Source organism: Manis javanica, chromosome 2 (assembly GCF_040802235.1).
Source record: "Manis javanica isolate MJ-LG chromosome 2, MJ_LKY, whole genome shotgun sequence".
Taxonomy (NCBI): domain Eukaryota; kingdom Metazoa; phylum Chordata; class Mammalia; order Pholidota; family Manidae; genus Manis; species Manis javanica.
The window spans coordinates 35,330,596-35,353,401 of record NC_133157.1 but is presented as its reverse complement, the minus strand read 5'-3'; the positions used below and the strand labels follow the sequence as shown (position 1 = coordinate 35,353,401).

At 43.5% G+C, this 22,806-nt stretch overlaps 1 protein-coding gene across 1 annotated transcript; it reads left to right on the top strand.

The window, feature by feature from the left end:
- Positions 1 to 7,061: 7,061 nt before the first annotated feature.
- LOC140845508 (phospholipid-transporting ATPase FetA-like) lies at positions 7,062 to 18,430 on the top strand. Its single transcript, XM_073219779.1, is given in 15 exon segments — positions 7,062 to 7,065; positions 7,714 to 7,913; positions 9,665 to 9,776; positions 11,024 to 11,129; positions 11,520 to 11,667; positions 12,160 to 12,343; positions 13,746 to 14,089; positions 15,329 to 15,356; positions 15,359 to 15,402; positions 16,728 to 16,973; positions 17,135 to 17,234; positions 17,237 to 17,272; positions 18,011 to 18,115; positions 18,118 to 18,140; positions 18,239 to 18,430. Coding segments are annotated over 15 exon segments (1,872 nt in total).
- The last annotated feature ends 4,376 nt before the right edge of the window (positions 18,431 to 22,806 follow it).

Sequence of the window (22,806 nt, the reverse complement as noted above, 5' to 3'; positions counted from 1 at the left end):
TGAAGGAACAAAATGGCAGCAGACTCAGAGACCCCAAGAAGGAACTAGTGGTTACCAAAGGGGAGGGGTGTGGGAGGGTGGGTGTGGAGGGAGGGAGAAGGGGATTGAGGGGTATTATGTTTAGTACACATGGTGTGGGGGATCATGGGGAAGACAGTATAGCACAGAGAAGGCAAATAGTGAATCTGTGGCATCTTACTACACTGATAGACAGTGACTGCATTGGGGTATGGGTGGGGCCTTGATAATATGGGTAAATGTAGTAACCCCATTGTTTTTTCATGTGAAACCTTCATAAGTGTATATCAATAATATGTTAATAAAAAAATTTTTTTAATGTGCTTAGCCTCACTAGCCATCATGAAAATGCAAATTTAAACAGAGATAAGGATTTTTTGTTCATCAGATCGGGAAAAATAAAAAAGTATAGTACTACTCAATGGTGGTAAATACTCATCTTTTTGGTACTGTTTCCTAGGAGGGTAATTTGGGGTCACCTACAGAAACAAAAGATGCACAGACTTTGAGTCTAGCAATTCTCTTACAGGTGTCTAAACTCCAGAAACACAGGTGTTTTTTTTTTTAAGATGGAAAGAACAAAACACCATGTAGGTGGATGTTCACTGCAGCATTCTTTATAACAACTAAAAACTCAAACATCCCACCAGCAAGGAAATGGTTAAATAAATTGTATCTATAATTTAGAATGAAGATTTATTTTTACTTTCATGGATAGGTTTCCAAGACATATTATTAAAGAAGTAAATTACAAAATAATATTCACATATGATCCCATTTGTGGAAAACAAAACTATGTACTGTATTTGTATAAATGTGTGCAAATTCATTGAAAAATATTTGTAAAGAAAAATACCAAATCGTTAACAATCATTACCTTTGGAGAAGGGAATGGGATGCAGTGCTGGATATTGTGAAAATGGACTAAGTGTTTTAATTCTGCCTGTGTGAATTTTTAAAAATGAAAATGTATTCATGTACTGTTTGTGTAAAAAAAAAAGTTAGTTGAGAGATTTCCTGGCCTTGTACCTTTGCATAAAGAGAGGGCAATTTAATTTTCACCATGTATAGAGGCCTTAGTCTCTAGGCTTTTTGGAAGAGAGACAAAAGGAAAGAAAATACTGTCCTTCCAGTTAATCTATACATATGCCCACTCTCCCCACTTCTAGGGGGCAAAACTACATAAATGGCGTTGGGTAATAAGTGATATTTTTCAGGTAACAAAATTTACCTTTAATCAATATCTTAACCATTTTAGATGAAAGTTTCTAAAATTTATTGGATTTTAGAAGATTTTATCTTGCTTCCTTAAATAGAATATATGCAACAAATTTTAACATTTAATTTGAAAACTCAATGTTATACATTATGGTACTATATTATTTATAGTGCTTTCTGGACTATTGAATTGTGTAGGGCTTTTTATACTATGTGAATAGGCCCTCTATGCTTGTATTAATTACCTATTGCTGTGTAACAAAATACCTAAAACTTCACAGCCTAAAATAGCAAGCATTTATTATGTCGCAGTTTCTGAGGGTTAGGACTCTAGAAGCAGCTGAGTGATTCTAGCTCAGGATCACTCTTGAGTTTTGGGGAGGGGTTGTAGTCATTGAAAGCCTAGAGCTGGGGGACCCCCTTCCAAAATGGTTCACTCATGTGCCTGTTGGCAGTAGGCCTCAATTCCTCACCACACGGGCTTTTGTATAGGCTGCTTGAACATCCTCAGGACATGGAAGCTCTCTTCTCCCAGAATATGTGATATAAGAGAAAGAGCAAGGAGGAAGCAGCAATGCTTTATATGACCTAGTCTCAAAGTCACTATCACCATATTCTCTTTTGTAGCAGAGCCACTAAGTCTAGCCCATGCTCAAGCTCCATTTTTTTATTTTATTAAGGTGTCATTGATATACAATCTTATGAAGGTTTCATATGAACAACATTATGGTTTCAACATTCATCCATATTATCAAGTTGCCCCTCTACCCAACCCCATTGCAGTCACTGTCCATCAGTGTAGTAAGATGCTATAGAGTCATTACTTGTCTTCTCCATGCTGTACTGCCTTCCCCGTGACCTACCTATATTGTGATTGCTGATTATAGTGCCTCTTAATCCCCTTCTCTCTCCCCACCCACCCTCTTCGACCCCTTCCTATTGTTAACCACTAGTCCCTTCTTGGAGTCTGTGAGACTGCTGCTGTTTTGTTCCTTCAGTTTTGCTATGTTTTTGTACTCCACAAATGAGGGAAATCGTTTGATACTTGTCTTTCTCTGCCTTGCTTATTTCACTGAGCATTATACCCTCTCAGTCTCTGTTGTTGAAATGGTAGGATTTGCTTTCTTTTTATAGCTGAATAATATTCTATTGTGTATATGTACCACATCTTCTTTATCCATTCATGTACTGATGGACACTTTGATTGCTTACATATCTTGGCTAATAGTGCTACAATAAAAATAGGGGTGCATATGTCTTTTTTAATCAGGGATCTTGTTTTCTTCAGGTAAATTCCTTGGAGTGGAATTACTAGATCAAATCGTGTTTCTATTTTTGGTTTTTTGAAAGAACACAATGCTTTCCACAATGTTTGACTAATTTAATTTCCAACTAGCAGTGTAGGAGGGTTCCCCTTTCTCCTCATCCTCGCCTGCATTTGTTCCTTGTTTTTTGAATGGTGGCCATCCTAACTGGTGTGAGGTTGTATCTCATTATGCTTTTAATTTGCATTTCCCTGATAATTAGTGATGTGGAACATCTTTTCTTGTGCCTGTTGGCCATCTGAATTTCTTCTTTAGTGAAGTGTCTGTTCAGATCCTCCACCCATTTTTTAATAGGGTAATTTGCTTTTTGGGTGTTGAAGTGTGTGAGTTCTTTATATATTTTGGATGTTAACCCCTTATCAGATGAGTTGTTTATGAATATATTCTCCCATACTGTAGGATGCCTTTTTGTTCTCCTGATGGTATCCTTTGTTGTACAGAAGCTTTTTAGTTTGATGTAGTCCCATTTGTTCATTTTTGCTTTTGTTTCCCTTGCCCAAGGAGATATGTTCAGGAAAAAGTTGCTCATGTTTATACTCAAGGGATTTTTGCCCATGTTTTCTTCTATGGGTTTTATGGTTTCATGACTTACATTCAGGTCTTTGGTCCATTTTGAGTTTACATTTATGTATGGAGTTTGATAATAATCCACTTTCATTCTCTTGCATGTAGCTGTCCAGTTTTGCTAACACCAGTTTTTGAAGAGCCTATGTTTTTCTCATTGTATATCCATGACTCTTTTATTGTATGTTAATTAACCATATATGTGTGGGTTTATATCTGGACTCTCTATTCTGTTCCATTGATCTGTGGGTCTGTTCTTGTGCCCATACCAAATTGTCTTGATTACTGTGGCTTTGTAGTAGAGCTTGAAGTAATGCTGCCAGCTTTATTCTTCCTTCTCAGGATTGCTTTGGCTATTCGGGGTCCTTCGTGGTTCCATATGAATTTTAGAACTATTTGTTCTAGTTTATTGAAGAATGCTGTTGGTATTTTGATAGGTATTGCATTAAATCTATAGATTGCTTTAGGCAGGATGGCCATTTTGACAATATTAATTCTTCCTATTCATGAGCACGGGATGTATTTCCATTTATTGTGTCTTTAATTTCTCTCATGAGTGTCTTGTAGTTTTCAGGGTATGGGTCTTTCACCTCCTTGGTTAGGTTTATTCCTAGGTATTTTATTCTTTCTGATAAAATTGTAAATGGAGTTGTTTTCCTGATTTCTCTTTCTGATCGTTTATTGTTAGTATATAGGAATACAACAGATTTCTGTGTATTAATATTGCAACCTGCAACTTTGCTGAATTCAGTTATTAGTTCTAGTAGTTTTTTGGTGAATTCTTTAGACTTTTCTATGTACAACATTATGTCATATGCAAACAGGGGCAGTTTAACTTCTTCCTTACCAATCTGGATGCCTTTTATCTCTTTGTGTTGTCTGATTGCCGTGGCTAGGACCTCCAGTACTTTGTTGGATGAAAGTGGTAAGAGTGAGCATCCTGGTCTTGTACCCAATCTTAGAGGAAAAGCTTTCAGCTTTTTGCTGTTAAGTATGATGTTGTCTGTGGGTTCTTCATATATGGCCTTTATTATGTTGAGGTACTTGCCCTCTATACCCAATTTGTTGAGAGTTTTGTCATGAATGGATATTTAATCTTGTTGAATGCTTTTTCAGCATCTATTGAGATGATCATGTTAATGAGATGATTTTTATAACCAGTAAAAGCTAAATAAATGCAAATGATGAGATTCTCTGTCATCTTACAGTTTTTGGGCTAAAGAAAAACAAAGTCATCAAGCTACAGTGATCTGTAGTTTAGTCATAGTTCAGACACCTAAAGGAGTTTAACAAAAAGAACCACTGACTGTTCTAGCCCTGATGATCAGACACAAAGAGCTGTGCAAAGTGTACTTTATAAAGAATGAAGAGGATTTATGAGAGTGTGAAATGAAGAGAGGCGGGGGAGAAAAATGTAACAGTTAAGGAATATTTACTCCATTAGTTATTTTTATAGGGAATTAAATATTTTCCTGCTAGAATGAAAGACCTCACAGGTTTAAAACAATAAAATGAGGCTCAATATATTGTACTACAGCAAAATTTTAAAATCTGTATGTTGGTAAGACCAAATATACTTCAAAAGAAAGCTTTGGGTTTTTTTAGTCTCTTAGTCATCCCTTCGAGAGAGCCAAGTACTAAGAAAACTGCTTGGCCTTGGAGAGATCCAAACAAGAAAATGCTGACAAATAATAACTAAGCTAACTTATATTTACACTTTAAGACTAAGCTTAGGATCTACTCCAAGAAACTTTATGTGAGCTTCACAATCTGGTTTAGATACTCCTCTTTTGCACTTCCAAAATATCCTGTCCATACCTCTATCCTACTACCCACTACAATGTATAGCAATTGTTTATTTAAATGTCTCCCCTACTAGATAGTGACTTATCTTCAAAGCAGTGAAAGGTATATTGATGATCCTGGCCCTTAAGATAACGTTAGACACATTTGTTAAATGAATTTAAGAGCCTCTATATAAACCTTATTCACTTCATTTAAACTTCAACAACATGAAAGCAGTCTTTTTTGATCTTCCCCAATCTGTACTTTATTCTTGGTTCTTGACCATTCATTTCATCCTTAGCCACTTTTGTTCTCACTTTGAACTTGTCCTACTCCTCCTCTGTTTGGGGCCACTGTGCGTGTGTGCGTGTGTGTGCATGTGTCCACTAATGAATGAGATTGTCAGGTATCACTAAGTTTGTGAATATCATTATAGTATATAATTTCTCCCATAGACTAAAATATAATTGTAAAAAAATTTTTAAGTAACTGAAAAGGTAAGTAACCTCTGGACCTTAAATGAAAATTATTATGTAAATGCTACCAAGTAGACCAAAAAAAAGCTCTTTGAAATGCAAATTCTAGTCAGTCAACTAGGCTCGCCCACTACCTTAATGACTGCTGTACTACAACTTCACAGAGCATCCAATTCAGATTTATGCTTCAGTAAAATCACTCTGTACTGTGAGCTTTCAAAGTTGCTCATGAAAATTAAAGTTATATAAATATTAAATCTGAGAATGCCAGGTTTACAGTACTATGTGTATATACTAGGCTTGGTTTTATATTAAAGTAATATGTTATGGGGGGTTTTGCCCTCAAAAAGTGTACAGGTGTTTCCTTTATTGAAAGGACTCATGAAATTCCACCTCCTGTAGGAAACCCTGATGAGAAGAGTTAGTGAATGAGGGCTCTCTTTACGTTTTTTCATTATTTATTCAAGCTTTTAAAAACTCCATTGATTGTGACTGCGTTAAATTTGTAGATTAATATGGGAGATAATTTCTGGTTTTGCAATGCTGAGTCTCCCTATCCAGAAACATGATATTTCTCTATTAAGTCAGGTCTTTTTATGTGGCCCTCAGTGTCTTTTCATATAGATCTATACATGTATTGTTAAGCTTTCCTAAATATTTTAAATTCTGTTGCTACTTAAATGGTACTTGTTCCATTTTTTTTCTAACTAGTTATTATAAGTATCTAGAAAGAGTAGTTGTAAATTTATTTTGTAACTAGGTACCTTACTGAAATCCAATTTCTAATAATTTCTAGAGCCATAAAATAAAGACTAGAAAGGGCAGTAGAACTTAACCTGGTCCTATCTTCTCATGTGCAGATGAGACACAGAGTAGTCTTAACAGGTTTGAGTTGAAATATTAGGTCACATGAATCTCTAGTCATTGAATTTTATGAAATACAGTATTGTAAAGAGGTGAGGGAGCGAGACTCAGACAACAGACTGCTAAGGTGGGGCCTCTCATATATATATTTCAATGTGGTCATTACCAATCCAAAGTTTATAAATTCAGAAATTCAATTTATAGCTTGTCATAGGGGTGACTAAGTTTCAGGGGATCAATTCACTCTCTTCTTTCTGGAAAGAATAATTTGTCAACAAGACAGCTAAATTAGAAGTTTACCATGGGAAATCTAATAACATCCAGAGCATTGCCTTCTAGTAGCCAGCTCTACCCGGAAGACCAAGTTAGAGATCCTAGAATTACAATGAAGAGAACTAGATATTTTTATGTGATATTTACATTAAGATGTGGTATTCTGATAGTCTGATAAAATGTTCTGTTTCTTTCCAAATAACTCTGATAGGCATTATAATCAGAGAAACTTTTCCCCAGGCAGTGGTTGACCTGGTGATAAATATTTTAGTATTTTCTGTTATAAAACTCTCATTCCTTCACTGTCTCATGACCAACATGTTAGTTTCAAAGAGTAGAGCTTCTCTTAGATTAGTTCTATTTTAACTTCATGCCTTCCTTTCGAGAGAGGAACACTAAGTCCCATGCTGAGATTTACTCAGGCTGTACTTTTATCAGCACATTTGTAAGTCATCTGTTAAGCCGATTACTTCAGGAAATGTTTCCATAGATGGTTGAACATTCATTAATTGATTCTTGTTAATTTTCTTTCAAGGGCATGGGTAGGTATACTTAAAATCTGGTTCCTGAATTCTACTATATTTGCCTTTTTTGGATCCAGTAGTTTCCCTATTAAGCACCACACAGCTTCTTGAAAGCGACCATACAACTGAACACTAAGCATGACTCAGTAAGTCCATCAGGAGTTACTCAATTCAGGGAGGGTCAGGAGTCTCTGTGGGATTGCAGTTGCTGAGGAGGCCTGTATGAATGAATAATTGTGTCTTCATGCTGTCTGTATAAGAATGGTAGTGAACAGAACTGTTACTCTTGTTTTAAAAGGCTTTTGTCTGGGCCCAACCAAGTGGGCTAGCACGTGATTTGGAATTGTTGGACTTGAATTGAAATACGTTGAGTGAATGTCAGTAAGATTATTGGCAATCTGAGAGATAAATAGAATTGAAATCACTGAAAGGGTTTGAGATTGGATAAGATTGGAGTAAACCTCAATCTCGCCCTCAGCCTCACATTGAACACTGACCCTAACTCTAACTGTAACCCTATCCTCCCCATACACCTTACCAAAACCATAAACTTAACTGGTTAGGCTAAATACTAGCCCCATGGCACTAACCATTAAAACCCTATTTTGCAGGCAGATGGGACCTGAGGGGTTAGTGTGCCACCCCCTAAACTCAGTCCTCACCCAGCCCAGGGCCACTTAGTGCACACAAATATCTTCCAGGGTTTTGCCACTGAAGGCCTTCAGACTCTCATGGTGGCCTACCGAGAACTGGACGGTGCATTCTTCCAGTCCTGGAGCAAGAAGCACAGTGAAGCCTGCCTGTCGTTGGAGAATCGGGAAAATAAAGTATCAGATGTCTATGAAGAGTTCGAAAAAGACTTGATGGTTAGCGTGAGGAAGCCAGGGACAGATTGGGAGCAGGATGAGTGGTGGCAATCAGCAGACTGAGCAAGGGCTCTGAGAGTGGCTTCCAGCAAATCAGTAAGGTTCAGGCTCTCTGGAATCCAGGCTGATTCAGGATATCCTGGCTCTTAGAAATCTGCAAGTAATTTTTAAATGTAGTGGTTGTTAATTTCATCTTTCTATCAGTATTTTTTATCCCAAAGCTGCTCACAGACACTAAGTAATCTGGGAGAAATAAGAATCTGAATAATGAACAGATCATTGATGGAATGGTCAAGACAAAATATTCACTCATTCATTCAACATATAAAGGGCCTCGTATGTGCCAGGTACTGTTTTAAGCCCTGAGCATATAGCAGGAGACAAAAAAGACAAAGAGGTCACATATGTAAAGTGCTATGAGAGAGAATAAAGCCAACAAGACAGCTAGGTGGTATCTGCATATGCATGTATGTTTTGGAGTGGGCAGAGCATAGCTGCTATTTTAAATAAGGTGCTTGATTCACTGTGAGAGAGACCTGAAGAAGGAGGCAAGCCAAGCAGATCTCTGGCAGATTCCCTTCTCAGACAGAAGGAATGGCAAGAGCAAAGACCCTGCAACAGGAGCAGGCCATACCCATTAGGTGACAGCAAGGCAGTTAGTGTGGCTGGTGCAGCGTAAGGAGAGAATGAAGGGACAAGAGACAGAGAAGTATCAGAGGGTCCTGATAGGCCAGTACAAGGACCTACAGTGAGATATGGAAAACCACTGAAGAGTTCAACCAGAGAAACAATGTGACAGCTTTAAAAATGGTCACCCTGGCCGCTGTGTTGACATTATTCTATAGGGGAGCAAGTGCAGACCCAGGGAGACTGATCGGAAGATAGATGAAATAGTACAGATGAGAAATGATGGTGGCTTAGAACAGACAGAAGTAGCCCAAGTAGTGAGGAATGGTCACATTTTGTACATTTTTAAAAGGTAGAGCCAACAGAATTTGCTGGTGGGTTAGACCTTCATACTGAGAAAAGACCAACGTTTTTGACCAGACGAATACAGGCTGGCTGTGCTATAAAAAGAGAAATCACTGGTAACAGGTGGGAAAATTCAGCAATTCCAAAGGTCACACCTCTCCTTCCATAGTCAGTCCTGTGGTTAGTATTTCTAGTACGTCCTTGTAGAGGCCTAGCAGAAATCATTCAGTAGTTTGTCCATCTGTCAGGTCCTCACACTCAGTCCTGGTGCCCATCCCTGTGGTCAGCACTGTTCGGATATAGAAAGAAGGTATGGAGTTGGACCAAAGTACTTCTAATCTCGTACAGGAGAAGGCCGTGAAGAACCGCAGAGGGCCCCAGTAGGTACAAACAAAAAGTTCACCCAGGCTCCTGTAAGGTTGAAAGAAAAACTGTAGTGGGGTTTAGGGATCCCTTATCTGACACCGGGAAGCAGGGGAGAAGTGAAAGTGTACTGAGAACTAGACGGTTCAGAAGTGGCACTCGGCTTTATGTAGGACTTGGGCAAGGCTTTTCCTTCCTTGGGCCCTGATGCTCTGTGTTTCTAAGTCTGGTTTCAGCATGAGGTTGAAAGCTGCATCTGTTGAGAGGGACAGCGCTGAGTTTTATACTGTCAGGGTCGTCATGCCAGGACAGAGCCAACTTACTATAAACGATGCAGAGGTGCCCAATGAGTCATCAGGTAGCACTAATACTGTGACTCTCTCCCTTCTCCTCACTCACTGTATCTCTGTTCAAAGCTGTTAGGGGCCGCAGCCATAGAAGACAAGCTGCAGTATGGAGTACCTGAGACAACCACCACCCTGAACTGAGCCAAAATTAAAATGTGTGTTTTAACTGGAGATAAACAAGGTAAACAGGAACACCTCACCTAACCAATCACTCCCCTGCCCACCTTAGCCATTTCTTCTTTTCCTTATGCCTCTTCTTTTTTTCTTAGCCATTTATTTGACAAATACTTTATAACCCAGGTCAGGTCCTTATAGGACACCTTCACTTCCAATCTTGCATGTAATTTGCTAAGTATATATTTTATGCCAGATGCAGTATGAGTCATTGAGGACACAGAGAAGAATCAATCAGAGATGAACTCTGTCATCCAGGTACTCACAAGCTAAAAAACTTCAGAGCTGTCTTGGACTATGCCCTGGTTCCAAAAATTCATTCTCTAACCAGTCCTCTCTGCTATGCTACCACCCCAGTTCAGCCTTTGTCCCATTGGCCGTACTTCTGCAAAAACTTCTGAACTGTTCTGTCTCTTGCCCTTATGAATTTCAGTATAGCCTACATATAGCCATCAGTGTAATCTTCCTAAAATGTATTATTTTTATGTTGTTGCTCCTCTGTTCAGGTACTTACAACGATTCCACATGGTAAAGTCACACTCTGCAGTCTGGCCTTCAAGGCCTTGATAATCTGTTGCCACCTACGTATCCTTATCTCCATCCTAATGTGATCATTATCTTCAGTGGGTCCCAAACAAATTCCTACTCTTGGGCTTCTGTTTGGGTGGTTTCCTCATTTGAAATATTTTTTTCCTTTCCTAAAATAATCTTACTCATCCTTCAAGTCCTTCCTCCAAGAAAGTTTTTATAATTACAACCTCTCCTCTGAATTTTGATACCATTTGTAGCCAGAGTTCAATACATAGTTTTTGAAAATGTTTTTTCCTTAGTGTGAATTAATTCTAAATTCCAAATCTCTTGATGTAAAGGAGGGACTACAACCTAAATACATCTAAGACCCTCATAAGTCTAGCATAGAAATGGGCACAGTGCTGTCAGGGAAGTACATCCTGATTGCCTGGAGAAGTGGATACAGACTGGAAGTGCTGTAAGAAACAGGGTAAAGCTTTGTAGAGAAAGCTAACTAGAATGACCCTAGTTATTGATAAATAACTCACAAGTCTGTACCAGGTAGGCAGTCTCCTGTGGATGTCTGAATATGGTCTCCACAGACTCATGAAAAATACACTTTTACCCCATCCATGCAAATGTAGACACATGGGCTCTGCAGCCCACTGTCAGCACCTGTGTACCTGTACACTGAGAAGACCTTATCCCAGCCAAAATGCCACCTGCATTCTCCCTTCTCTGCAGAGACTGCTGTGAACATTGCCTATGCCTGTAGCATATTTGAGGATGAAAAGGATGGGATGTTCATTGTGGAAGACAAGGATGATGAGACTGTTTGGCAAGAACTCAGGTACAAATGGGAGAACTGCCACTGCCCATCCCTGGACCATCATCCATGAAGATTTCCCACCCATCTCCTCAACCAGTTACAGCCCCCACATTACCAGAATGAACAGAGAAGAAATGGAGAAGGGGAAAACCAAAAACCTAAAATATTTGAGAGAATTTTATAAAGAAGCATTAGGGCTCGGAGACTTGGCATGTGGGAGGCAAAGTGTGGTGTGCAGACCGTCGGACCTATGGCAGGGGCAGGTCTCAGCAGGCAGGCAGGTCTTCTGTACCAGCTGATGCCTTGCAGAGACGCTCTCTAAGTCCTTGCCCACTTTTGCTCTGGGATACATTCTTCTTCCTAAGCTCTGGGACTTCAGGTAAGACACTAACCACTACTCTTGGCTTTCAGGTCAGCAAGGAACAAGATGAAACCCAAGTCTCTGCTGGAATCAGACCCAGTAAACAATTATCTCACCATGAAACCAAAAATACCCTTCAAAATACCTGAGGAGGTGCCCAGTGGCAACTATGGCTTGGTCATCAATGGCTACAGTCTGGTGGGCGACGCAGAGCTACAGCCCTGTTCTCTTCTTCCAAGGAACTTTTTTCCTAGGTCCAACCCACTTTAGGGAAATGTCAAGACCCTTCCCCTATTCCATGAGTCAACCTTTTCGTGCCCTTGTCTGGCAGACACCTTCCTGCAGCCTTCCCTAGGCAGGAATGACAAGGAAAGAGAAGCCAAGGGCATATTCTTTCCTTATCCAAATTCTTCACCACTGGTGTGACCTGTCACTTAAGGGAAAGGGGGAAGTAAGCAGAACCAGGTTCTCCAAGAAGTCACTAGGCCGCATTTGATTTGACCTGGTGAGACACCCTGACCAGTTTTTAGATGTGAGGATATCTAAAACTCCCTTGGGAGTGGAGCACCTTGGGAGCAATTATACCTAAACTATGAAGTATAAGAGAGTATGGAGGGCAGGGGGTAAGCAGGTCCTGTCCTGAGGGCCTTTTTGGGCAACCCTAAATGTGGGTGTGTCCTGATACTGCAGGCCCATGCTCTAGAAGGAAACTTGGAGTTGGAACTGCTGCGAACAGCATGCATGTGTAAGGGGGTGATCTGCTGTCGGATGACACCCCTTCAGAAGGCCCAGGTGGTAGAAATGGTGAAGAGGTACAAGAATGTGATGACACTGGCCATCGGGGATGGGGCCAATGACATCAGCATGATCAAAGGCATGTGAGGGGTCAAAGGGCAGTAGCCTCTAGCCATGGGCTTGCCCTTTCCTTCCTCTGTGGGCTAAACTGATCTGGGTGGCACTATATTGCTGGCTCACACTCCTGCACATCATGTATTGTATATTTATGCTCTTCTACACCTGCATTCTCACTTATGTGTACGTGCATACTTTAGCCCACATCCACAGGCATGCAAACACATTCAGATTCATGCACTCAACACTCATAAACACCCAGGTACACATGACTCCCCAACAGGCTGTGTTACTACCACACTGTCTTTCTGACATGGCATCAAAGCCCACAGAGAGGACCCCTGGGCAGGAGTCATAATCCATTCCTTTTTTGAAGGCTGTAGGTCTGAGCAAGGTTAGGCAGAAGACAGGGCTGCCCAGCCAGGGAATTAGCTGTGCGGCCCAATGCAGGGTCTTTTCCTCCCTGATGGTGTTTTACGAGCTTGCCCTGACTGCCCTGGCTGGAGGAGAATAATAGACTTACTAATGTTCTGGACCAAAAGAAGCAAATGGCTGAAACTGGTTTTCATTTCAGCTAAGTGCTGTTGGCCTCCAGCAACGTGGTTCTATGAGATATGGAAAACATCTAGAGGTCTAGTCCATCCTCTCTCCCCATCCAGGAAATACAAGTAGATCTCCAGCCTCAACTTTAATACTGGGAAGTGTTCTTGCTCTCTTCCCTACTTCTAAAACTTCTCTGGTGTTGAGAGCCTTAGAAGTTTCAGTTCCATTAAACAATGCAATAGGTACATACCAAAAGATCAGTGAATTAGCCTATACTACTACAGACTAATTAAAACTTTCAGGAACTTCAATTTTATTTTCATCAAGTATAATCCTTGCTTTACCCAGAAAAAGTTACTTTAGTCCTCCTGAAGAAATTGTCTCTGGCTAACAAAATACATATATCACTTACCCCTCCCAACAGGTGGGTTTTCACTCCTTAGAAAAACTTAGGTAGTTTATACATTGTGTTAGATTGACATCCATTCTGCATCTTTGATTTGACAAGAGATAAAAAGAAAATTTTACCTGGGCATCTGTACAATAGGAGAAAGCCCAGATGGCTATAGAAGGTGCAGAAACCATCCAGGCAGTTTTCTAGAGTTCGTCGTGCGAGGCATTCTTGTGTGCAGTCAAGCAAAGTGCAGATGAAGGTGTTGTTTTCTGGCTTCTGGGGGGAGGTAGGGTTTGGGGTTGGGGCAATCCACTAAGGAAAAAAAGGCTCCACTAAGTAACTGCTATTTTGAGCTGGGCCCACCAGTGTTTCCAAATGTAAAATAAGGGATTTTACAACATGATCTCAGCCTACCTTTTACAGTTTCCAGGCTGGGAGCTTAGCAAACAGTCTCTGTGACTGAGAAGCTTCTGGGGTTTCTTTGCAGCTGCCCACATTGGGGTTGGCATCAGCGGCCAGGAGGGAATGCAGGCCATGCTCAACAGTGACTACACTTTCTCCCGGTTCCACTATCTTCAGCGTCTACTCTTGGTCCATGGCCGCTGGTCCTATAATCGCACGTGCAAGTTTCTCAGCTACTTCTTTTACAAAAACTTTGCCTTCACCCTGGTGAACCTCTGGTATGCCTTCTACAGCGGATTTTCTGCACAGGTAAGAGGTCAGGTGATGTTCTTCCCTCTGGTCAGTGGGGTCTTCTCTAATCATCCCCAATTTAGCCAGCTCAGACCTTTTTCTCCTCTAGAGACCAGTGTATGGTGTGCTGCCATCCATCCATAAAGCTCCTCACCCATGCTGATCCCGTCTCCTAACCCTACACTGAAACTTAGATTCCCAAACACTAACTTTTCTGGGCCAGCTCTGACTTGACCTTGACTCCTACCTTCAGAATGCCCCTATACAATATTTTACATTTTCCCGACTATAGAGATCTAGAATTTCCCAACATATGCAATGGAGGGAAGTTCCTGGATCTGGAAGTCTTTTTAGCATCCAAAGTAATCTTTACGGAGCAGTCTGAGCCTCAAGGGGCCTCTGAGTCTTCCAGAGAGGCTGATTATGGTGTTCACTGTAGCTGTACTTGGAAACATAGCTTCCCTTTACTTCTGCTAACCTACCCTGACACTCCTTTCCCCTGGCCCCAAATGCACACTATTGTTGCACTAATTAATTCATTACACATTTGAATATAAAATCTTGCCCCACAGTAGTGGAGAGAAGTGACACCTGGATTTTGACATTCTGTGAGGAATCCCTTTTCCTATGAAAAGCTTTTCAGGAGTCTCTCAAGGAAATCTCTCAAGAGAAACAACCTCAGGAATGGTCATCCTGGGAGAGCCCTGCTGCCTTTGGTGCCTGGGGCTCCAGGGAAACAGACCAGGCAGCAGGTAGTAGTGGAGCTGTATACCCTCAATCACCAGCAGGCAGGCGGTCTGTGGGAGGCGTGCGTGTGTATGTATGTGCTGTTGCTGACCTCTTGTGGCTAGTAAGGAAAGGAGCCCTCTCTAGGCCCTAAGATGGAACCCCCAGCTAGGGAAGGGTCTTTGGGTCTACTCTGTTTGCCAATATTAGAAAGTGTCCAGTGTTATAGAAGCTACTAAACGCCACAAAGCAGATGAAAGAGCCCAGAGGCTTACATGCGTGGGAGTGCAGAAGCTCAGCGAGTATTCCCTAGCAGCTGCTCTGGGTCCTATCATCTGTATGGGCAGGGGCAGTGCAGGTCACGGTAGATAGGGCTGGCCCAAATCAACCTTGTAGGATGGCCACAGACAAGCTTGATGTGGCCTTGCCCCAGCCTGGGACCTAGGGCTCTAAGTAGAGTAGGATTGAATAAAGACTGGAGTCAGCCTTCTCAGTCAGATTTCTGAAATCCAAGTCCTGCTCTAGGTTGGTGTGGTGTTGGGTAGGTGGAGGGCAAAGGGGACTTTCTTGGACCTGTGAGGGTATCTGGGACTTAGAGAGTAATCTAAGAAATCTCCTTGGTGTTCTTCTAGTTTGTGATACCTGATTTAGGATACCTGGTTTATCACTTTCTACAACCTGGCTACACCTCCCTCCCTGTCCTGGGCTCGAGTCTGTTTGACCAGGTAAGAGCAGCAGCAAGCCTCTCCATTGGCACTGAAGCCCCTGGGCCCACGAGAAGTATTTCCAAGAATGGGGAAGACAGCAAGAACTGAGCTTTATAAAGTCAAGTATAAATGGAATAGTTTCTAGAGCAAGGAAGAAAGCTCATCACCTGAAGAGGTCTCATGGGATAAAGAGAAGAATCCTCCTCACAGAGAATAATCCTCAATTTTAGAAATCCAAGTTTTCCTGTGTCAATTTTTTATTTGTAGAGAGGAACATAGAAATTGTGTACTAAGGAAATAGAGTTATTCTGGCAAGACTAGGTAAGGCAAGTGGCTTTAAGAAAGGAGAGATCCATGTGGAAATAAGAGATAAGCCAATGCAGGGAGACCTAGGTAAGATGCTGAAGGCCCAACAGGGGACTATGGGTATGTAAACTCTAGTCATAGGGAGTCAGCCTAGGGAATACCATCCATCTCTGTCAAAATTCCCTGGGCATTGAGGGTCCCAGTTTCCTACCTCTCCCCACTCTTCTACCCCAACCTCCAGTCCTGGGCACATCAAATAGAAAAAGAGCCTCCAAAGAGAAATATAGTAAGAGGACATCCTGGGGTCATGGTTCCTGGTCTCCATCGGGGCAGGAAGGAAAATTCCCCATGATGTAGATGCCAGCCTCAGAGCAGCAAGAAGGATGGGCTGTGTCACTCAACAGTCCTGTCCATCTTTAATGGTCTGATTCTAGGGATGCACAACCTCTCAAAAGAAGCCCAGCTTTGTTATTCAAAGCTTCAGATTTAGGAGATGAAGATGATCCAGTGTCATCCACACAGGGAATCCTCTCACTGAGTTCCCCAGTAGCTATGGGAATGGTTGGAGTTTCACAGAACACAGATACCTCCAAGAGACTTACTGATCCCCATTGACTTCCCCTGTCCTCCCACTGACTTTTGACAGAAAGAATATTCCACTTAAGGAACACTTAAAACTGGGGACTCATATCCCAAATGCCTCCCCAACCCCAAGCTCCAGTTCTCCCTTCCACCTACATCTGATCCTAACTGCCCCCTTTCTTAATTCCCCAATCCTAACTGCCCCCAGGTCCTTCCCACCATCTTGACCTCCTAGCTTTCTTCCACCACCTAGAACCTTGCCTAGAGAGTAGGACTTTAGGGAGGGTCTGAGGTCACTGCTCTATTCTCTGGTTCCACCTCTCAAGTAATCCATAAGCAAGCTCCTAGGCAGCCTGGCAGCGGACTCAGTCGGGGGAGAAGCCTCTGCTCTGATGGAGATGGGACCTTCTACGGAGAGACCCTGAACCTTCCTCCTTGCCCTCTGGTGCTTCCAGGATGCAAATGAAACATGGAACCTACGTTTCCCAGAGCTGTATGAGCCAGGCCAGCACAACCTCTATTTCAACAAGAAAGAATTTGTGAAGTGTTTAGTGCATGGGATCTACAGTTCCTTCGTGCTGTTCTTTGTCCCCATGGGAACCATTTACAACTCAGTGTGCAGTGATGGGAAGGAAATCTCCAACAACCAGTACTTCTCCCTGATAGTACAGACCTCCTTACTCTGGGTGGTCACAACGCAGGTGTGGTGTGGTGGTAGGGGAAAGCGGATTGAGTGGGGAGCCTGTTTGAAAGAGAGGAAGGGCAGGTGGGAAGGAAGCATCCTCCATTATGGAGTTGGAGAAGGGGGGTGGCTGAGCAATCCCTGCTCATGAAGCATTGCACATAAGAGGGTGCTTTTCAGATTGCCCTGGAGACAACCTGCTGGATGATGGTAAGCCACTTCTTCACCTGGGGTAGCCTGGGTTTCTACTTTTGCATCTTATTCTTCCTGTACAGTGATGGCTGTGCCTGATGGTCCCCAGTGTCTTCCAGTTCCTAGGTAAAGCTCTGTTCAGCATGTGTCAAGGGGTGGGAGAGGGGGTAGGGAATGTGAACAAAGTATATTTGTTTAATAAGTGTTTACTGAGCAGCTATTAATATGTGCTAGGCTCTGTAGATATAGATAGAAGACATGGTCTCTGCCCTAAAAGCATTCAAAATCTAGTAAGGGAAATATTTTACTTTACTAGAGTTTCTGAGATATTTTCAAATTTCTTAACTAATTTGACTTTATTAGCATCCTATGTGGTAGGCATACCTCATAGGTATGATTTAAATCTAGGTCTCCTGGTTCCCACCCAGTCCAACATCCTTTCCATTGTGGCATACTGCCTTATAATGTCCGCTATTAATGACCCTATCTCTCATCTCCACTCTAAGGACAAAATAGAGAGGGTGAATATTAGATGCACCTGGCTCGCACCTTTTATTATCAAGCCACTCATTTTTCTCCTCCAAAGCCTTCTCATTTTTGTTTCCCCACCAACATTTTGTATCCCTCACCTCTCCTCCCCTGCCTGACCTTTAGAGGGAGACAAAGACATGTGAATTCACACTGACTTTGGCTGTACAGAGGACCTCATTGCAATTCTTTTGCATTTACGTTATTTCTCAGGAGACTATAAACTGTCTCCAATAACTTCCTTCTTTGGACTGGAGAGGTACCTAAGTTCTGGCTAACGGCCCCCTCCCTCTAGCCTCTGGTTCAGCCTTTCCCCTCCTGGCTCATTGTTTACAGGTGTGGTCAGGAACACTCTGAGCCAGCCACAACTGTGGCTGAGTGTTGTCTTCAGCATGGGCCTCTCTATGTTGCCTGTGACTGGGTACCAATTTCTCAAACTACTGTCTGGCCTGTCAGCATGGACAAGGTGAGTAGGACAGGAAATCTACCCAGATATAATTCATGACCCTCTTTGCCTTTGCCTCTGTGGAGAAAAACCCTGTGCCTCATGCCCTGGCTATACAGGTCGTCGACAGAAATCACCATTCCGTGAGACAGCCGCTGCCGCCCCCAGTCCTGACCAAACTGAAGCACATGAGTTCTCATTGCTCCACCTAAGCGTTCTCCCACAAACAGGGCTTCGGAACCCCCATCACCTCTGGCAAGACAATGAAGGCCAAGTTGCCCAAGAAAAACAGCTTTCCTTTTAAAAAGTAGAGGCCTTTTGGGAAACCCCAAAGGAATCAGTCATTGCTCTTTCTCTCTTGTATTCACACAACTTAGTGAGGACAGATCAGAGTCCCTGGGAAACCAGCATAAACCCACTCTTGCACTTCCACTCCAGGGGCTCACCTCTCGGTTTCTAGAAGGCTGTGCCCAGGTAAGGCAAGGAAAAGTAAAGGAAGAGCACCCACATATCTGTCAGAGTGACAGCATTTCAAGAAAAAGTGACATCAGGCCTCCTTTCCACCAGCTCTTCAAGTTTTAATCCAGGCAAGCAAATTGGGAAGTAGTGGGTGAAGAGGGGCAGTGTTGGAAAGGTGAAAGGAAGGAGCGACACACATCAGCAATTCACCGGAGAATTCCGCTTTATTAGGGAAAGGTGCTGGGTTATATAGGAAGGGGCATGAGCTGATTGAGGTGTCATTTCTACGGGTCTGGTGGCTATGGATAGGTACTGGGATTGGGAGGGGGGCGAGGGGTGATTGGGCTTCAGGTGGCGCCGGCGGGAACCGAAGATCTGAAAGAGAAGCAGGAAGTTCGCCATCTTACGGGTAGGGGCCCTTCATTCCCCCCTTTCTCCTCTATGGGGTTGTGGACGTTGCTTTCTCTTTGACTGCTTCCTGCTGAACGGGGACGGAGAAGGGAGTGAGGGCTTGAGGACTGGGAGGAAAGGGTTGATAGGACTCCCCACAGTAGGGATGAGTAGATGTGGACTTCTTCAGGTTGGAAATCAATGAAGGTTCCCTGTAACCATAGGTCGAGGACTTGTTGATTCCAATGGTGCCAAGAGGATACGGGTGCCAGAAGCCAGGCGTCTGCGGCCATTGTTTCCAGGAACAGTTTCCAGCGGAGAGAGGGGGTCTATCTCAGCGTGTGGTGAGGAGGTTACGTGAGGGTGAGGGGTCTTCTGTGGCTAAAAGCTGGTAGTTCCTGAGTAAAAGCTGGTTGAAAGTTTGATTAGAGATTTTACTGACTTGGGATTTGATAAACTTTATTATACAGGGTAAGAAGAGACAGGCGAGAAGAATGATTATTATGGGGCCTGCAATGGGCCACAGCCAGGTGAGGAAGGGGTTTGTTAGTATTGAAGAGAATGGGTTAGAATTGGAAGCAGAGTGGAGACTGGAGGCAAGGTTGGTGAGTTTGGTAATGTCAGTTTCTACAATGCCGGATTCGTTGATGTAATAGCAGCACTCTGCTCCAAGGAAGACACAGGTGCCGCCCTTTTTGGCTGTAAGCAGATCTAAGGCCCGCCAGTTTTGAAGGGTGACCTTAGCTAGCGAAGTGACCTGTCTTTGGAGAGAGGCCAGGGAATCGGCAGTGGATGTCAGGGCTCCCTCAAGTTTGGTGTTGAGATCTCTAATTGCCCTTAGAAGGTGACCCAAGGCTCCCCCTGAAAATCCTGCCCTAATGGCTGAGGTGGCTAGGGAAATACCGACCATAATGGGAAGGAAAGCAGCCCTTCTTGTGCGCAAGGGTAAGGGAGGTTGGAGCTCAAGGAATTCTGCCATGCTGTAAAGTGTAAGCTGTGGGATTAGGGTGACGAGAATGCAGGGTGTGCTGGAGTTGGGAGGCAGTGAGTTGAAAAGACTGCCATTACACCAAAAGAAGTGTCCCGGTTGTGTAAAAGTCTTAGAGCTGGAGGTAGGGGTGTAGATAGAGAGACAGTGAAGTGCGCTGGAGTGGGGAGGCATTGGGCCTACACAGTGGTGGATGGTGAGATTGTTTGGGTATTCTGGTTCCCATAGGGGTATGTCCGCCAGGGGGGGCGGAAGGGTTGTCCTTCTGTGTGAAAGGAGTAATTGGAAATGTTAAGGGGCACAGCGGCTAGCAGTGGGCGCTGTAGTGATGCACACAAGAAACAATTGGCAGTGTTAAGGGTGTGGTTGAGAAAGATGGTGGTGTCCTGAATGAGCTGTAACCAAGAGTAGGAGGAATTGGAAGAGGGGCGGGGATAAGAAGATGAAGAGTCGCCGTCAAAAGTTTGGATAATGACTTTTTCGAAATGCCCGATATCTGATGCAACTTGAGAGATCTGGAAATGAGAGGGAACATACTCTCGAGAGATATGAAGGGTACCGTGGTGGGTAGAGGACCCCCGGTAGTAAACTGAGGCTGTGACTCCAGCAGCCCATCGAGATTCCCAGGGATCTGGGATTGATAAGGAGAATGAGCTGTTGGGATATTTTATGAAACAGTTGGAGAAGTAATACTGTGGGTACTGGGAGTTACCCATGTAGTGAGTGACGCAAGACCAGTAGGGACATCCCCCATAGGTGTCTGGCCATCGCCTGCAATAGGCTTGTTTTTGGTCATAGAGGAAGCAGAAGTAGGGAGAATAAAGGTAACTGCTAGTGAACACTTTGGTGGAGGGAGGAAAGTGGAGGTATAAAGGCTCGGAGCAGCCTTTAAGAGGGCAGTCTGATGTGGCTATGAGGGCAGTAATTTTTGTTTGATGCTGTGTGTAAGTCTGTCTGACTTTGAATCGCCATACAAAGGAGGCTGGGGTGGCGGGGAAGACAATAGGAATGAGGGAAAAAAGCGAGAGAGCAGTAAAGGAGGAAAAAATCATGATTTGGGTATGGATGGCAAAGGGGGTGAACAGGAGATGTGGAGTTTCAAGGGATCAGAGGGATGAAGTGTGGTAGAGTAGACAGCGTCTTGGGCCCTGGGTGTTTGGTTTCAACCTGGAGATATGAATCCAAGGGGTGACAGAGTTATCAGGCAGTGAGAGCTTAGTGGCCGAGGGGGTGCAGAGAATGACTGGGTGTGGACCTTCCCATTTTGGGGTGAGAGGGGGCTTATTTTCTGGAGGCTTATAAAACACTAGTTGACCGGGCTGTAAGACAGGAGGATTTTGGGAGGTGGATGGATCAGGAAGGAGCCAATCCTGATATTTCCATAATTCAGTACGGAGGAGAGAGAGTAGCGGAAGGGCCATATTGGGAGGAATTGGTCCTTTGTGGGAAGGGAGCCCCAGGGGTAGAATTGGGCGGCCATACATGATCTCAAAGGGCGACAAGAAGGAACGTTTCTTTGGGAGGGCCCGAATGCGGAGTAGAGCTAAGGGAAGTAAGCGAACCCAGTCAAGGTGTAGTTTTAGAGATAGTTTGGTCAGGATGTCCTTTAGAGTCCTATTGGCTCTTTCTGCTTTTCCCGAAGCCTGTGGTCGATAAGGACAATGTAAATGCCAGGGGAGCGAGAGCGACTTGGAGAGGTTCTGGATAATTTGGGCAGTGAACTCAGGGCCGTTATCTGATTGGAGAGAAGTGGGCATCCCAAACCTAGGAAAGATCTGGGTGAGGAGGATAGAAGCAACCGCAGACACTCGTTTGTTAGTGGTGGGGAAAGCTTTGACCCATCCTGAAAATGTATCTACTAACACAAGTAGGTATCTGGTACGCCGTACAGGGGGCATGTTAGTGAAGTCTATTTGCCAATCTGTGGCAGGGACATTACCCCTTGCTTGATGAGCCAGGAAGGGTTGGGCCTTGATGGGGGTATTAGGGTTAGTGCATTGGCAGATGGTGCACCTGTGGGTGATTTGGTTAAGTAGGGTTTTGTCTTCAGGAGAGAGAGAAAAAAAGGAAAAAAGGATTCTAAAAAATGGATCAAGGATTGGGGGCTAGGATGGAACAGATCATGTAAGAAGCGGAAGAGGGACTCTTTGTCCTGGGAATAGAGGGTGTCTTGTGATAAGGCTAAAACCTCAAGGGCAGACGGATCATTGTCTGGTGCATCTTCTGATAGGGCTACTCTGTCAGTTTTGTTGTTACCCCTTGTAATGGGGGAGTCGTCTTTTTTATGTGATTTGCAGTGGACTATGCCCATTCGGTGTGGGAGTTGTGAAGCCTCTATAAGTTTGGTAATTAAGGCTGAATTAGTGATGGAATTTCCTTTTGTGGTGAGGAGGCCTCATTCTTTCCATACTGCCGCATGGGACAAGAGAATGTGGAATACGTATTTGGAATCAGTGTACAGTGTGAGAGACGTGTCCCGGGCTAGAGTGCAAGCTCTGGTGGCCGCAATGAGTTCGGCCTGTTGATTGGTTGTACCGGGGGGTAGGGCTTGTGCTTCGATGATGTCTTTGAGGGAGACTACTGCGTATCCTCCATAGTGGGTGCCCTCATGTTTAAAGGAGGACCCATCAGTAAACCAGATGCGGTCGGAGTGTGAGAGGGCTCCTTCGGAGATCGTGGAGTGGCATGGAAGGAAGTTGTGAAGGGCTTCCAGGCCATCATGCGAGGGAGTATGAGGAGAGTAGGGTAGAGGAAGAAGAGTGGCCAGATTCAGGGGCGGGCAGGGGAGGAAAGAAATGTCTGGATTTTGGAGGAAAGAGGACAGTAAGGTCAGGAGTCTGGAGGGAGAGA